Here is a 19,102-nt window from a genome sequence, read left to right as displayed (position 1 = left end):
TTTTAATTATTTTTATATATTTTATATATATTTTTTATATTATGCCTGTGTTGGCAATTATAGTTTATGTGAGTACAACATCCATAAGACTCTCCTAACATAAAGTTCATAAAGTTAGGAAGGTCTATTTTTATGGAAAAAGTAAGACAGCCTTGATGCCACTTAACAGATTGTCACTAGACTCTGGTTACAGAAAAATGAGAGATATAACCAGTTAAAAAAAAAAAAAAGTAAATATTTTTTTTGTTTAATTGAGGAATTTTTGCATTATACATATTCAATTAACCCATTCTGAAAATGGAAGTATAGATATTTTGTATTTGGCTGGTTGTTTAAAGAACAGCTGCAAAACAACAGAAATATTCTGATTTGAAAAGAAAGCCAAGTATTGCACATCAAAATTTATTATTTTTCTATACCTTATGGACTAGAAATGTATCGAAATAACATGTTTATTATTATAAAATTACAATTCTGTTACACCATGAGTCACAATGGAGTGTGACATAGCATTAATATAAACATTTAAGCTAAATCTCTGACTAGAAATACTTCAAAGTTAAAAGTATTTTTGAATATTACTGCACTCCTTTGCGTCTTTCTTGTACTGAATGCTAAGTGCCTGCTTCCCCAAGGAATTAAAGGTATTTAATAGGAGTGAAGATAAGGATAGGTAAAAAACAATTCTATTATTGCAGAAAAATAATTTCACAGTACTGCTGATGGTGCTATTCAACTAATGCTTCTACTGAACCATTATTTAAATTTGCAAGATATTGTTCACAATTAAAAACACAAAGAAAAATCCCATATATCTAGAAGTGAAAAGCTTTCCAATTAATAAGAAAAGACATAAAGACACATGTCTTAGTTCTGTATGTCATTTCTAATAAAGGTTGAATAATAGCAATTCATGTTAAACCTAATCTTTTATTAGCAGTAAGAAGGCTCCATAGTGCAGGAAAAATTATAAAGTTTTTTGGTCTGGCTGTTTCTCAATCAAAGGGCATATCAGTTACTATATATTACTGCAACATTCCAAGCATTAAATTAAATTACAGACAATAGAATCAAGTACAGTTTACATCTGTGGGACATTAAAAAATGAGGCACGTTCAGCAGTTTATTTATTCCCAGTAGAAATATCCCTGCTATAATAGTGCTCTTAAAACATTCTTTCCTACCAGACTTTGCTGTTTCAAATGCATTCCTCAGGCATTGTATATATTTAGTTTTTAAATGTGACATGTAGAAATCAACCTTGATTTTCTTGGTTGGCTTGACTTTCTTTAGTTGTGCTATGGTTTAGGTAACCTTATCACTCCCGAGTTCTAACCTTGCTACTGGACCTATACAAACAGCCTGAAGCATATTTATTCTGCAGAGCTACAAATAAGCACCAAAGGTCCACCTGTGTTAATACACTTTGAAGGCTTCTGCCACTTACTACACATGATTAATGTGTAAGGAGAGGCCAAATACTGTGGAGACTGAACCTGCAGTCTTTAGCCTAAACACATGAATCTTTACCACCTGAACTTAAAATTATACTGTTAGTTCAATACCATTAGAGCTCACTACTGTCAGAAAAGAAAGGGCTGCAAACATTACTGGTAGGTTTGGGTGCACATTTTTTATTTTACATCAAAATAGTTTGGTAAATCAGAATTGTTTTGGAATTTAATAGCAGGCATCACATCTGCTTATTCCTAACACTGGGAAATTCTTTCTGAAGTTTAGATCAGCAGACTGTATAAATAAATAAGAAACAGAAATGCAGTGCATCTAGGGCCGGATTCTACACCATTATAAATAAGTGAAACTTAATTTATGCCAGTGGAAATAGGCTAACTAAAATGAGCTTCACCCCTACATGACTGGCCCTCTGAATCTGCTTCAGCAGTGCAAAACTACTTGCAATTTATAAAACTATCATCTTTTGCACAATGTTCATGCCATCTTCTTTCGCTGCTATGGTCTTTTACCTGGAGACACTAAGGCTGAATTGCACATTTGAAATTGAATCTCTACCTATGCTGAATCCATCCATTTCAGGATTTGTTACACTATGCTCTAACCACATATATTTCTATTCCTGTTTTTCCACCAAAACACTCACTGGAACTCAAGAAAAAAATGCTACTACCTGCACAGAGTTTGTGGCTTCATGTGAAATTTAGTGTTTGTAACTGTGTGTTGAGTTCTGCGACTGAAAGCCCCAATTGGGTGGTATTGGAAGACATATGAAGATGATTAAGCATAAATGAACCCAAATTTCCTAGAACTCTTGTGTAGTGAAACTTCTGAATGTTTACAGTAATATTCTGGAGCCTTGCTCTACTTGTTTTTTTCATTTAAAGCTCTCTGACATAAGAATGTAAAAAGGAGGTAGAGTAAATATTTAACATGAAGGGATTCCTTAGATGTCTTTAGTACAACTTATTTGAAGCAGAGGATGGTATTTCAAGAGACGTAATCTGTGTTAAAGTGCTGATGCTTTTATTTTTGGTATAAATGCAAGAACAGGGGCAGCTGGACATAGTGGAAGCTGCAGCTGCCTTGACAACGTCAAGACACCTATGCAAACTCCGTGGCTTCTAGATTTCAGTACAGGCAGCATCTATATTGTTGCCTTACTATAACAGCACGTGTACACCCTTACAGTGACCCACTGACAGACACACAGTGAAAATAAATCCGTCTAAAGGACCTGCTTTCTGATCTTTATTCCTTCTAAAAAAGAGCAAGAAAGAAAGCAGTTCAAATTCCAAAAATTTAGGTTCTGAAATAATTTAATAATTGATACAGAGACACTGACCAGCTGAGCTATGAATTACCAAAATGCTGAATTCTATAGGGAAGAAAAAGTAATTGTTTTCAATACCTATTTAGCATTTTTTAAAGATTATTCAGATAATGGAACTGGTAGCCACAGAGAAAATAGTTATTGGCAAATGGCATTAATAGTAGCAGCATGCTAGACTTCCGTAGAAAATGCGTAAATATTAGTTAGCTCTGTGACAATTTTTAGAGATGGTCTTTACTTTCTGTGGTGGTATCACTGAGATTACCTTCAAAGCTGAAAAAAAAAGTTGCAAGAGGAAAAAAACATAATAGATGGACTGCTGCTTAGTTTTATCAAATTTACTTTTGATTCATAATACTTTGAAAATATAGATCCTCATTAGAGCTATCATATTTGTACATTTATTATTAATTTTTTGATACCGCTTTCATTAGCATAGTTTGAGATGTCAAGCAGCCTTGCTTATAAAATGAGACCTTTGTGTGAAATAACATTTTATACATACATATAAACTTATATATCCACATGCACATAAATACCCATTCTGTGGGTCAGAGACTATTTTCCTGATGCTTGTACTCCCAAGGTGAGGGATGTAAATATTATTTTTTCATCTTACTGTTACATAGAAGTATTTCACTTGGGAAGGTGACACATCCAACTACTGATCTGGTATTAATATCCTGTGATTAAAGAAAATTCTGTTCTTTAGTGTAAATTATATCATGGCAAATGAAGATGGGGAAATAACCTGAAAGATTTCTAATCCTTTTCCAACTAGTGCAGCATGGCTATTTACTAGAGTAGATTGTCAAATGCTTCCTCCTATCTTTTTTTAATTGGCTCGTCTAATAGCAGTTCTGGTGCTTGCCTTTGCAGATTATTCTGAAGCTAATAGATCTGACTGTCACATTATTCGTATCTTTACTATTAAATGACTTAATTCCTTGTCTTGTCCTTGTAGTATTTTCTGGGTTTTTTTTCCTCTTTTTTTTTTTCCTTCCTTTTTCCTTTCAAAAACAAGTATATACAATTGTGCTGTGTTTTAACAACTTTATTTTACATTGCTTCCAACAGTGGAAAATGGGGAGCAAATGTTTAATACTTATCTTAGACTTAACTTGAACAAGCGTATGAGATTACAAAAGATGCAACAAAGACCATTTTTGTTTGGTTTTCTTGTGATACAAATACAGCACACACCATGGCCCATGTGGTCTCTCAGTGCCAGCCATCCACTGGTACATAAGAGTTGTTTATGCAACTCTTAGATCGAGAAGTGCTTATCCCTGCAAGAGAGCCTGCTGAACTCAGAAACTGTTTATATAGATCATACTTATTTCTGTGAATAAAGCTAGCATAAATAAACTAGATATATTGCTTTTACATCTACACAAATGAGAATTTTCTATGCTTTTCCTGCTTTTTGTTTTTCTTTATAAAGAAAACTGTCTCACTGTCTTCAGACCAGACACTATTTTATAATATCCTACAATGGTCAGAATAGAATAAAATACTCACAATTCTTTAATTCTTAAAACGAGAAAATTCCCTTGAACTTCAGTTAAGCTTATATAGTAAGTGGCAGAACTACTTAAGTGTAACATTTTCCTTTAAAGTATTAATGAAATATAATATAAACAATTAAATAGCTTTCAGTTAAATAATATATGTTTAGGACCTGTTCATTCCCAAATGTACTTATTAGTGACAGTTTGATAAATATATTATTCTGTGAAAAGATATTTCATACAGCTCATGATGGTTTCTTTACATATTTTCCATAGTATCAGGAATGGGGAATTGTGTCCTGATGTATAAGTGTTGGACCAATATGCAGCATGCATTACAAAATTAACACTACCTCAGATAGTCCCAAGCTCATAAATAATGTGCAGAATATAAATCTCTGTTTCTACCGTATTCTAAACCAAAAAATATCTATCAGATTCAGTAATATTGTACTTGGGATATATAATTCTAATATAATATGTTCAAATTTTTCATATTCATATTGAAACTATTTTGGAAGTAATATTCATACCTCAAAAGTCCATATTTAGAAACTGTTTTGTAATCCTGTAAAAGATTTCTGTATCTTGTCTTCTACATGACTGTTTCTTTACATCTTCCTGTCTCTACACACTGCTATGAAAAATCCATGGCAATTAAATTAATGAAATTCACTTTTTTTCAAAAGCCTTTTTAGTTTTAGAGGTAGCTAAATTTTATTAGAGACTAAAATTTTTTATAGAAGGAATAGCAGTAAGTTCTTTTAAAGTATGTAGAAGTACTTTGCTGGTTATATAGATTCTGATGTTGGTTTTTGGATTTTTTTTTCTTTTTTCCTCATTATGAAACATTATGAAATCATGGAAATAGAATGTTTTCATTAATTGATATTTTGGGAGGGGAAAAAAAAAAAGATATTTAGATATTTTAAATTGAGACTTCTATTTTGTCCAAAAAACATTTCATTTTGAAATGTCAGTTGACTTACAATAAAAAGATGACACTGCTTTAATCAAAATAAAAGATGTAAAATTATCAAAATAGTTCCATCACGTCAATGTGAAAATAACAGGCTTTTTCAATTTTTAAAAATGTTCTGTGTTTGAAGATTTTATTCCAGTTTGACATGGAAACATGTCTTTAAAAATTCGTTCAGTGCCAGAAAAATGTTCCTTCCAAGTTCTAATACCGTCTGTGTTCTGCTCATTTTTTTCCGAGGGCAAACTCTCATCAAACTAATTCAGAAAGCTACAGATAGTAACCTTCTGAATCACCCATTGTATTTGCATTCAAAATATGAAGCGTCCAACAGTTAAATACAAACTTCTTGAATGATTGTTGCAAATCATGTAGAGCTAAATCTAAATCCTGGAGAATTTTGTGAAAACTGAAATTACTTTTATACCATTTTCTCCACTTCCATAATGGAAATTCTTCCATTTTGCTTTCTTTTTTAGCTGTGTCTTCCAGTTAGATTACAAATTCTTAGAGAAAATGCAGTCCAGGGCTGCATTTTTTTGCAGTTCTGAGCAGTACATAATCTAGTAGTGAGTTGTGTCCCTCAACGGTCCATACTGGGAACAATACAATTTAATATCTTCACCAACAACATAGACAATGGGATTGAGTGCACCCTCAGCAACTTTGTGGATGACACCAAGCTCAGTGGTGAAGTTGATACACATGAGAGAAGGGATGTCATCCAGAAGGACCTTGACAGGTTGCAGGAGTGGGCTCCTGTGAACCTCATGAAGTTAAAGGCAGCCAAGTTCAAGGTCCTGAATGTGAGTCAGGGCAATCTCCAGTATCAATACAGCATGGGAGATGAATGGCTTGAGAGCAGCGCTGCAGAGAAAGACTTTGGGATACTAGTGGACGAAAAGTTGGACATGAGCTGGTAATGTGTGCTCACAGCCCAGAAAACCAACCGTATCCTGGGCTGCATCACAAGAAACAGGCTGAGGGAGAGAGGGATTCTGCCCTCTCTACTCCACTCTGGTGAGACCCCACCTGGAGTAATATGTCCAGCTGTGGAGTCCTCAGCACAAGAAAGACATCGACCTATTAGAGCAGAGGAAGGCCACAAAAATGACAAGAGGTTAGAACACCTCTCCTATGAGGAAAGGCTGACAGAGTTGTGTTTGTTCAGCTTGGAGGAGAGATGGCTCTACGGAGACCTTATTGAGGCCTATCAATATATAAAGGGGGCTTACAAGAAAGATGGAGGAAGACTTTTTACCAGAGACTGTAGTAATATGACAAGGGATTATTATTTTAAACTAAGAGTAGATTTATATTAGTTATAAAGAAGAAATTGTTTACTATGAAGCTGGTTGGATATGGGAACAGGTTGCCTAGAGAAGTTGTGGCTGCCCCATCACTCAAGGTCACATTGGCTTTGAGCAACCTAGTCTAGTGAAAGATGTCCCTGCCCATAGCAGGGGACTTTGAACTAGGTGATCTTTGAAGGTCCTTTCCAACCCAAACCATTCTATGATTCTATGATTGATTCTATGATTCTGTGATTCTATGATCTAATTCCTCGATTGATCGTCGGTTTCTGCACAACACTCTAGTACACAAAAATAAATCCAGTGTATCAACTCCTCATTTCCATAGTATCTCCAAAGATCATTAACCCTTGTGAGAATTAAAGGCTATTAATGAAATTATCTCATGTGCTACCTACTGTAAAGTCTATAAAAAAAGAGCTATAAGAAGAAAAGACAGGTAGACCCCAAAATATCTGAGGTTAAGCACCAATGCTAAACCTAGCATCAAGATGACAGTGAATTTCTAATGATACAGTGAAGAAAGAACTAACAGGGAAGGACCCCGTAAGTGTATGGTGTTTATACATACTATGCAAAATGAATCAGGACAGAGTCATACTGGGACAATGCTCCATTTTGAAGCATGAAGGGTTGGGGTTTTTTTATGGTTACCATCAGGTCAAATGAGGACATAGAGATGTTACTTGTAATATGGGGACATTGTTTCTTGTCTCTACATGTAGAGTTCTCTACATTCTGACTTTTATTACCACTGGGTATTTTTCTAAAAGTATCTGAAGGGTTTAGAAGCAAAAATTGCATCTAAAATTCAGTAGGATCTGTGGCCTGACTCTGTTGGATGCCCAAATTTACCATGAGAAAAGATAATGTTTAAGTCAAATGTACAATAAAGTTCTAGACAAGCACTAGGATTATCCCCCTACCTGGCAAAATCTGCCAGAAACAAATGAGTAGAAAAAAAAATAATAAGGGGGAGGATGGGTGCACATATCTGTGAAAGTTTACAGATAATATGCAATGTTTCATAATACAATTCATAATAGTTATGTGGCCACTAACAGCTGCCTAATATTGACTTTTATTCTCCAGTTACACTACTTAAGATCAACTCTTTTGAGTTCTACCGGCTCAAAGTCAAATGGCAGAAGCATGTTTCTGGTTTTGACTGCTAATATTTGCAAAGCGTTATTGATTCTGAAAGGTTTCAAATATGTCCCAAGTTATTCAAATAAAGCTTTTCTCTGTTTCTTTCTTCCAAGGCATTTAACCTAACCAGCATTTTACACATAATTAGGCATATTGGGGGAGAAACAGTACAGACAACAAAGATTCTTAAAGACAGTTATTTCTATGTATTCATTGCAGTTCTTAAAATTGCAAACACTGATGTTTTATCTTATATATAGAATGCATCTTGGGTGGAATTCATATACGCTTAACTATGTGTCTAAAACTTAGTAGAATTCCTTAAAATTTGGACTATAGAAATGATTACTTTTAGATTATATGAGTTTAGATTATTTTATAAAGGAATTCCAAAACCCCATTTAGGAATCTCTCATTCTCTTGTTCTGATAAAAAAGACAGCTGGATAAATATCTTAAACTAGAGACCTGACTTCGAACAAAGCAAAAGCTGAATATGACATACCCCACCTAGAATATAAGAGCTTGAATTTTTTCATAAAAATCCATCTCATAATAAAAAATAATTTAAATAAAGCCAACAAACAGGCCTTTGATGTTTTCATTAATATTCAGAAGTATTTGGTACATATCAGGAAAAGCAGGATCAAATCATGGATACGTTAGTGCCAGATACCTCAAATTAGGTAGGTCTTCTGAAGACACTGATGTTTAGCAGCTGAATATTTGTCTCCTTTCTGTGAATTAAATCTTTCCAGAGAAGTTATTCTGCTCAATTAAAGAGAACAGACTTTGGGGTAACAATGTACTCATTTCTACATGAATCCATTCACTGCTGCTTAAAGTTGCTGTGCTCAGTAAAACTTGGGTTTATTTCAGTGTGTGAGGTGTAGCCAATCTTTCTAAACTCACCTATGGAGTATTATCTCAAACTCTGCATCTGTTGTAAGTAATTGATTTGGCAGAAAAAAAATACTTTGAAAGTTTCCTTTTACCTTTTTAGTTATTTCCATCTCAATTTTCCCTCTGCCTTTTGCTTTCTTTACAATGTCTCCTTTTTCCTTCGTTCTGTTTTTTATCATGTTGATGATTCCAGATAGCCTTACGTATACTGTCAATCACATGCCATCCTGCCCAAGAGCATATGCCCCTGAAAGTCACATGGGATAGCACATTTTTATCCATCTTTTTCAAAGGAAATTCAATTTAACAGTCATTTTAAATAGCATAAAACTCTGACTTTTGGCATCTTTGTTTTAAATGAAGGCACCAGATTCTCTTTCTGTCAAAACACTGGATTTCTCTGTAGGAAGAATTCTACCCTTCACAGATCGGTGTGGTAATAAGCATGTAGTAAGTGGTACACCTTAATAAATCAAGTCCTCAGGAGACTGGACTGTCTGTGTTTCATCAGAAGAGAGCTGTGATTATTTGAACCATATGTATCTTCTAAAGCTCAAGAGTTTTATAAATTGATTCTTTCACTTGTTAACACTATTAAGATATTAAACATAATGTAAAACATCTTTTGTGAGTATAATTTAAAGAGGACATTTTTTTGTATGCTTACTTCTGTAGAAATAAATTGGATGAAATATATAATGTGCTCAAAGACAACTTCACGGATGGTTGTGTCATCCTTAGGCTGGAATAATTTCATATTAAAATTTTCCCATTTATATTTCTTCTGGAGCATTTTTATAGACAAACACATTTCTGAAGCTTGCTATCATGCATTCTACATCTAAAAGTCTGACATTAATATGTTTTTTATTATCCATAACACTATCACTTATTATCACCTACTTAAAATGCTTTATTAAAGAGGTAAGGATCATAAAGGTTTGAAGTCACTAGGGAGTTTTAGACAACAACATTATACTGGTCTAATATTGCTAACATGAATAAACATCCACCCTGCCTGGGACTGAAACCTGGGGACTTGTAACAGCAATGGTATTATGTCATTCTGCATAAGCAATTAATATGGTTTAATATTTTCTGTCACAACCACATTTTTGAACTGCATTGTCAGAGAACACTTTGGGGATGTGTGTACCTTTTCTGAGAAAAATCATACTGGAAAGTTAAACAAATCTTTTTTATTAGAGCCCTGGTATAAGGAGTATGTCAACTTGACCGTAGCAAATTTGTTTGAATGCACTCCAAAATTTGCTATCTAACACTGAAATGAATCAAAAAAATAAATGATTTATCACTCAGTAAGCAATATCCAGCTAACTGGAAATAGAAACGGAATCAATATAGTAAACAATTTTAAATCTTTGAAAATCAGTGGTCACTGAAATATTATTACGTATTTTCATTAAAAACATGTTGTGAATGCATGGGAGGAATTATCATTTAAATAAAATTTTAACATTGGAATTATGAAGGTTTCTTCTCATTCTGAGTTGATTCCCTGTCTGTTTCTCAGGTTCAGAAAAAATACAGGAGTAAAACTATTATTCATGTACTGTTCCACATCTGTTTAATCTATGTTGGTGTGATTACTTAGCTCAAAGTTAATGAACTCAACTGGTAAAAATGGCAGATAAATTCTGGATTAGGTCTTATACCAGAAGCCGTAGTAGCTTGCTACTGCTTTAATCAAAATCAACAATAAGATCCAGAAATTGGTGGAATCACATATATTGTCAGAAAACAAATAGCACTTCAACATAAACTACTGTTAAGCAGGTACTGTAAAAGTTTTCAGCTGACTTACAAAGAAATTTTCCTCTAATACAGTCTGTAAATTGACCATTCACTGCATTGAATTTCTTTTTAAGAATTAGTAACATTAAATTGAATATCAGATAATTTTTATTGGACTGGTATGTGCTTCTAGAAAAGAATGTTAAAATTGCAGTGAACCCAGCTTGTATGAAGACTATGGGTGATTATTTTTAATTTAGTAACTGTAGAAGTTTCCAGCAAGAACTAGAAACATTATGAAATACTGTGTAAGCATACACTTTATTTTTTTCAGTAGCATGTAACATATTGGTACTATATGCCCTGGTAGGTTTGTAAAGGTTATATTTCTGTTGTTTAGTAACTAAAACCAGATCAATTATAGCGCTACTAACTGAGTGTGTCATTTTGCCAGCAGGGAAGAAAAACTAAATATTTGCTAGATGTGACAGAGTGTATATATGTCACGTTATATATGTGACATACAATAATTTGAAATGGAAATTTCAAGGATTAGGACATGAGCTAACATGATTAGTTGTGTTAATGAAATTTTTCTGCCATAAGCTGAGTAGAATTAGAAGAAACAAAAATATACCCTATGATTTATTACATGTTCCAGTTATAGGTTTTTACAATATTCTTAGAAAAAAAGAGAGACAAGAGTTTTGTATTGCATACAGATTGGAAATATTCTTGTCTCCTCAAACCGTACCTTTTAATTTCAGAAACTTTTGCCTCTGTAATTTAAGCAAACTCACAGGGAAAGTTCTTTCTTTGAAGTTTTCACTATAATTTCAACTTCATCACTAGATCCACGCATTCAGAGGAAGAGCACCAAACAAACAAAACTATTCATGGACTTTGCTGCACCAGCTCGCTTCATGAAGCCAATTACATTCTCCAAATATAGCTAGATAGCCAAACTCACCTGCTGTTAAGAGCAGAGGTTGAATCATGTGAGAGTAGTTATGGACTAATGGGGTTTTGCTTGTCATTACTAGACTTTGCTTTCTGTCTCCTACCCTGCCAAGTTTCTGAGGCATCTGCCTGGCAGCCACACAGATAAAACCTCAAGCAGTGAAAGTTCATATTTTGGTTTCCCCCACAGCCTTTTAAGTTTGCTTCCTACTGATCCATGTTCCCCAAATAGGATACTAAAATGTCTTCAGAACTGTGTTTTAAAAGTATAGTGGCAACTTTCAGCATTACTGCTACCAAGATTTTTTAGTTAGTTTGCTCTTTGCAATTAATTCTGCCTTTAAAGTTCTTGGCTCAGATTTTCCTAGCAAACCTCATGTGGCAGCAGTGACTTCAATCATCTCGGCCAATTTACACTATTGCTCAACCGGTTCAGTTGCTTCCTGGTTCACCTGAGTTAGTGTGTCCCTCCACTACTTGGCAATTACTATCATGGCTCTATAATTAATTTTGCAGAAATATAGATGACTGATGACTGCGAGCACAGGAAAGTGATTCTGCAACATAGTTTTTTAGAGTGAGCTTTTATCTTTATTATTTTTCCCAGGGAAGAAAACTTCTGCCTCCTGTTACCTATTTTATACGGAATATTGCCAGTTACAGGTCTTAACCTTGTCAGAAACATCCAACCACTTGTAAGATTATATTTTTGTCCTTGTGATGGATGAGTCTAAAGAGTATCCTTGAATAGTAATCTGCCTTAAGGTATTGGTGGTTTAAAACTGAAGGATACTTGTGTTGCCTGATGTTGCTATTAACCTGTAGTTCATAAACTGTGTCACAGATATTTCAGGCTCTCCCATATGTCTCCCTTTTGGTTTTCCTCCTTTTTGTTTCTGTCCCTTTCTTGTCATGTGTAATCAGATTTTGGTTATCACATCAGCTATATAGCAAAAAGCTGAACTAACTAAAATTACATAAGGATCACCAAATGTTTATAAATATTTATATTCCAGGACTAACAGTTGCTGGTAACTGGAAACACAAACTGTCATGCAGGCATTCACATTACCTAGTCTTTATATCTGTGGCCTTTTACATTATTGATGGGGACAGAAGGCAACCCCAGTCGTTACCTCTTCCTGTAAGGCAGCACTGAGACGTCCACTGTACGTACTCAACATGTTCAAAGTGCCAGACTCATTTGTCAGTGCCCTGCATCTGGAAAACATCTTTGCCGGAAGAATGTTCTGCAGAATGAAGTAGTGTGGGAGGTGAGACTATATTTCTGTAGAATTTAAAAGGGGAACCAAAGATTTTTATGAGGGCAAAAAAGGGCAAAAGCAATAGCCTTGTGCAGTTGTGATGATGTAATGCTATGAAAAACAGAGCAGAGCAACAGCAACTCTTTCACTCCCTGAGATAAAAAATATCTGCAGTGATACTTGTCTATATTCAAGATTCAAACACTACATGCTTAATTTCTGAGAACGTGTTATAGAGGAGAGCTCACCATTCTCTTGCTGCTGTCGAGCAGCAATGAGGTTTTTACATTTAATGTCCTAAGCATATTTCATTAGGCATTCATATTTAAAACAATATTGAAATAACATAATAAAAGGGTGACTTTATTTTTTTTTTAATAGAAGAAACAGCTGTTTTAACACAGTCTTAGAAGTTAGAAAGAATTAACATTCAAGAAATCAGCTCGTATGAATATGATTAGCATTGTTTGACAAATTGCCAACAGAATCCATCTTGTTGGAGAGGATATAATATGAATATATTCACCAAAGTAGATTTGCTACAAGAGAAAGCATGGTGAGCAAGATCGGTCTGAATACTTGCCAGCAAGCTCCAGCAGACAGATAACAAACCTTCAGGTTTGTTCTCAGCATTAAAAACAGCAAGAAATAATATTTGTTTTCTTAGGAAATGTAGTCTGTAAGTCCAGACCTGCTTTAAGGCTTTCCCGGGTAAGTGAAGTGCCATATAGGAGCATGTAAATATTGAAGCAGTCCTTTCTTTGTTGAGTAAAATATTGTTTGTACAGTAACTGTGTAGTTTTAGTTATGGTTTAGTTTTCGATTAAAAAAACTAAGTTCAAAGTCCAAAAGCTGAAAAACATTTTTTCAAATTTAGAGGTCAGTACACCAAGGCAACTTGAAGCTCTGTTTTTATCAAAAGATGGAAGTAGAAATGATCTTTTGTCCTGTGTGTTGACCACCAACAGTACATTCTCCTTGAACAATTTGTCCTCTTTTTCTCTTGCTTTTTATTTCTTTACACAAGATCTTTATAAAGGAAGGGCTTATTGTCACAAAAATCTATAGAAACTCCAAAAAAGGAAGGGGTTTACTCAGCTGAAATCTTTAGCCATTCCTGTGTGAGTGAGGAGCCAAGGGTTTCTATTCCATGTGCTAAAACAGTTTATATACTTTATTAACTATCTGTTTAATATAAAATGTATAGAGTATTTTGAGCGCTAGAACCAGAACTTCTTTCCCAGAAAAGCAATTTACCTATTAAATTAGAGTCATGCTACTGCTTGTTCAGTCTTCCTGAAGCTTGACTATTTTGTTGCACAGCTTCGACAGGAAATGGGGAAAGCATCCATCCTTCCCTACCAATCTAGTAGCTAATAGCTTGTGATTAGACCTCTCTATGGAAAGAGAAAGATCTGGGTTTCAATCCATTTAGAAAAGGAAATTGAACTCATGTCTGCTATTTCTCAGGTGACCGATTTAGCCACTAGAATATTTTATAAACCTTAAGCAGCACTATATTTTCTCTGACCAGGTTCTGAAAGAAAATTGCATTTGCACCTGATCTTGTAAGTATGCTAGATGTGCTCAGCATAAATGTAGCTGTTAAATCCTAGTATGAGGTAGAAGATCAACCTCTTTTTAGGTTATGCTTAAATCTATGCATGATCGAGAAACTGAATTTTTCAAATTAAGGGTATGGGCATGACCAGGAGAACAACTCCTGACACCTTGAGGAGTCTGAAATGAGAAGGTGACCCTTGCAAGCATAAGCTTCTTCAAGGTAACTGAGGGTAGATTTTGGGGAAAGTTGCTTTGAGCTTTAAATTTAAGTGCTTTGCTCCCAGTTGTGCCTTGATTTAAATGACTCAGGGCATCTCAACACTGTGAAGTGCAACAATTCATAAACTAACAATCCACTAAATGAGTGTGCGGGCTGTGCCACCTGTGGCTGCAGCAGCTCAAGTCTGGAAGCAGTCCAGCTGCACTCCTGCAGTGCTACATCGAAGCCAACCAGCTTTGCTGAAGGGGCACAGCAATACATGAATGATGTTCTACAGCTCCAAAGCCTGGGTCATTTACATCAAGCAGGATCATGGTGAGATTCAGTTGCCTAGAAATGACAGACATCTAGTACCATTTTAGACCCCTTGATATCCCACCAATTCTCTTGGCATTCAGAAGGTGCTGTATCCTATTTGTCTACACTATCCTGATGTCTCAGATATCTTACAATGTTCAGAAATCCCGGTACCTTTCAAAGGAACTACGTAATACTAGTACATTTGTATTTCAGTAACAAAATTGCTCCCCAGGTCCCGCTGCTTGGTGTTTTCAGCCCTTCCAGATGTCAGGTTCACTTCTGTGCTTGTCTCTACACCCTCAGCAAAAACGTGCCTATATAGCTTTGCTGGAGGTAGTCCTAGAAATATTTCTTTTTTATAAGTTTGATCTTGAAAGGTGTTTAATATTCTCAACTTTTATGTAAGACAATGAGAGTTGCAGGTGTACTCGGCAGGACTGAGCCTTACAAGAGAAGTTACCACTTTCTGTGGTCAGGTAGAGGACTGTTCATTGTGCCTTGTGTTCTCATTGAGAATGTGAGTGATATCTCTGATCTATGTAAAGAAATATTGTCTCATTTATGAAAAATTTGCCTTCAGGACAACATGGAAATAAATCAGGGGAAGCTACCACAGTATCCTTTTGTGGCTTGTATATAACTAGAATTTAAGATGCAATTCTTCTATCTCCAAGACTGACTCAAAAATAAAGTATATTGGATGTTTTATATTCTTGCAAATAAAAAGTGGCTTTATTTAGGAATAAAAGAATATTTCTAGTTCTGCTTTCATTCTGTTTCTAATCTGATCACAAACAGGCAATGTTCTTCTGAAACAGCAATCTGCTGGATTTGCTTGGCAAGAGAAGCTTACTTTGAAAGCACCATTTCCAAACTGCTATGCAGCTTTCTGCTGAGTGTATCACTGTCAAAAAATGTATATATGTCTACTGGTCAGTATGCAAAGCTTAGACAAAAAAGACATTTGTTTTCCTCTCATGATGCTTCTCTCTGTGACTTAGTTTTTCCATTTGTTAAATGAGGGCAATCACACCCAGGTACAAAGTGTTTTGACCTCTAATGTTAAAAATTTTTATGAAAAGCCTAGACATTAAAATTACTATGCACGGCTATTTAACCAATAGATTCTTTTTGAAGATAGTTCAGGAAATAAAACAGTTGTGAGGCTGAATTTCTAGTACAACTGCTTTGATAGAAATTTTATTATCTAGGGAAAGAACTGTCAGAAAGCAGTTGCTTTGAGCTTCTCTTCACCTGAATCAAACCTAGTCAACAAATGGAAGAAAACATATTTATCCTATTATTAAATTCCCTTATCATCACACACACAATATAAATAATAATTTAAAAGAAAAAGAAATTGTGGGAATTCATTGGATTAAATTAATATCCTCATTGAATGTTATTTTTTTTGCCTTAGCTCAACATATTTGTTCTCTTCTCTGTACTTTAGGATATAAGGTATCTCATGAGGAAAATCGGTTGTGTTAGATCTTTTTCTGGGTAGGGTAAATTCAAATTCAGATATAGAATTCAAATGTTATTGGTTTGGAATGCCCTTTTCTCAGGGAACACAGGATAATTTTTTAATGATGATTATGAATTTTGATTGTTTAATATTTGGGTACCTTATGAGACTGCATTCTCAGGTTAAAGATATCCATCGTTTTCTGAAAATCACAGCATATATGCATGGCATATATGGTATCCCAAGTGGATGCCATAGTGATAGACCTTTGCAAGGACTTTCTCTAACATGTAGGACCAGTCCTCTTGCAGAAGACCAGCTGTGGCCTTTATGTGGCTGACAGGCTGCAGCATGGATGAATGAACATAACTGCTGGTGTGGCACATGACCTTCCACCCCAATGGCATGGCAGCCCATTTGTTGTCTTCATTAGTTCTGAGACATTCCCATATTTCCCACCATCAGCTGTTGGGCCACATCCTAATAATCAGAACAGTTGTGCTTAGGGATATCTGTGAGGAAAAGCTAAAAGGAATTTAGTTGCTTTTACCAAGAGTGATTTTTTGTTCCTTCAAAATTAAACAATTTACCACAATACAGACATAGCTCCTTTCCCCCAGTCCCAGCTCCACTGTTCCAGGGGCAGTCCTAAGGTACTCTTTGTAATGACTTCTTTTGGGGCTTCCTGACAGCAAAATGGTTTTCAGCCTCTTTGGCCTGTTATGAGCTGGGCTGTGTTCTGCACCATCTGCTCAAGAGTGCAGAAAGACCCCTGTGCTTGTCTCTTTCTTCCTTCCTGAGGCCCGATTCCAAGTTTCTGCAACATTACCCAGGATGAATTTCCCTTTTTCTGAGGAAGTGACTTTCGCCTGGACCATGTGCAGCTAAGCCCCAGCTCCCCTTATCTGGTTAGCATATTTCTTGACAAAGTCAGTAATCACTTGGAAAATTAGGAATATTAATTTTACACAATTCATACTGTTCTCACTGAATTTACAGGCAATATTTTCAGTGAGTGGAGACAGTGCTGGGCTTGGAACAAGCAACACTTTTCCCCCTCAAAAGGCAAAACCAGAATAACATTGTGCATGCAGTATAAACCTCCATGCCTGAGGGAAAGACAAGGAGACAATTTCCAGTAATTTTTTCAATTTCCCTCAGTTCATTCATTTTTTTCCTGTTTGCAGTTAATATCCTAAGCAGTGTTTTTTCCTTTTCAGAAAACATTAAGAAGAAAACTTATTTTCCCCTATCCCTACCTCATGATATATTGAGCACAAAGACTATAATGTAAAGATTCACACAAAAATCTCCTGGAGAGCTGGTTCATTTTGAAAATTGTTCCCAGGTGTTTTGTGTCTTTTTCTTACTCAAAGATTATATGATTAGCATTTTAATGTCCCACAACTTCTTGTCTAGTTCCCTAGGAGGATATGAAAATGAAGCCATGAAAGCTAAGCTGTTTGGTATTTATCACACACACTCTGATTGTATTTCAGAGCTCTGGGATTTAAACAGGACTTCAGTCTTTCATAGCCCATTTGGATATCTTGGTCTTCATATAATGCTGCTGGATGAGTATCAAGAGCGACTGTTCGTGGGAGGAAGAGACCTCTTGTATTCCCTCAGTTTGGATCGAATCAGCGACAACTACCGAGAGGTGGAGTAAAAAGCTGTATATATTAGTCACTTCATGTTGTAATGCATAGGACAGAATATCAGAGTTTGCATGACTAGAAATGAGATAATGGGGTTTTTGTAGATGTTTTGTGCACAAACCATAAGGTCATGTTTATATTTAAGAAAAATACACTAATTACCATTTTTTTCCCCAGTATTAACCCATAAGGGTCACTCTAGGTAAAAAGATCTGGGGGTCATTTAGCTATTTCTCACTGTTTTTCAGCATATTTACAGACTTTTAGAGCGTCTCACACTTTGTGCATACTTGATTTCTGTATCTCTGCTATATTATCAAGGTATAATTTCTCCCTGGTATTTGTGGGGGCCTTTTTGACAGCAAATGAAAAAAATGTGAAAAAAAAAAAAATTAGCACCAGCTATGAGAAGTTCAATAATAACATAAACCATGCAGCTAATTTTTAGCCTTCTTTAGAAACTGGACTTTGCAGTGGCTTTGAGTCAGAGGTGCTATTAAGTAATTTCTGAAAATGGCATTTGAAGTCTACTTAGTGGTCTGTGGGGGAGAGGTGGTTTAAGTCATAATCCTACCAGAGAGATTGGTACATCATAGAAACCACAGCTGACTGGCAAACTGTCAATTGAAGTGGAGAGGCTGGAGTCTGAGGTGATATGAGTCTTGGCTTCCTTACTCACTTCTGCCCTTGACACCTAGGATTGGAAGCATGTGGTGGCAATGGAAGCCAGAAGAGCATTGCTCCTGCCTCAATCATCTTGACTGTGGACAATGTCTTGAAATATTTTAATGTTTTCCTTATGTACTTTTTGAAATTTCCCCATGGTATTTTGATATATTTAGATTCATTCTCAAATTAGTAAATGAATGAAAAAGCCAGTAAATAAAGCCCCTCTAGAGAAGTATGATTGTGTTGATTTCCATACTGCACTGACTACTGATGTTTCAAATGCTTTTCTTTCAGCCCCTCTGTTGTAAGTGAATATCACTTTTCTCATGCCAACACTCTGGTCAACTTTACCATATGCAACCTTGCTTATCTCCAAGTGTAATTAGTACGTTCCTGTACTGTGAACAGATATAATATGCTTTATCATCTTTATAAACAGTTTCGGAAAGGCAATTCTAGATACAGGGAAATGGATATACTCAGAGAGGCCATTTGAGAATTTATCTACATTTAAAAATATAAAATGTATTTTTTTAATTCCTCAGCGAGCAATGTTATGTACCGAGTTTTGCTCCTCCACAGTG

The 19,102-nt window shown here is 35.3% G+C and overlaps 1 protein-coding gene across 1 annotated transcript in view; it reads left to right on the top strand.

The window, feature by feature from the left end:
• The window catches only part of SEMA3E (semaphorin 3E), a 141,942-nt gene that overhangs the window by 57,853 nt on the left and 64,987 nt on the right, over positions 1–19,102 (top strand). The window contains exon 2 of the mRNA XM_074144540.1: positions 17,691–17,851. Within this exon, the coding sequence (XP_074000641.1) occupies positions 17,691–17,851 (161 nt within the window). The remainder of the gene's footprint in view (positions 1–17,690; positions 17,852–19,102) is intronic.

The sequence above is a fragment of the Numenius arquata genome, chromosome 2 (genome assembly GCF_964106895.1).
Source record: "Numenius arquata chromosome 2, bNumArq3.hap1.1, whole genome shotgun sequence".
NCBI classification, from domain to species: Eukaryota; Metazoa; Chordata; class Aves; order Charadriiformes; family Scolopacidae; genus Numenius; species Numenius arquata.
The sequence above is the reverse complement of the archived record's forward strand: the minus strand, read 5'-3'. Positions and strand labels throughout refer to the sequence as shown.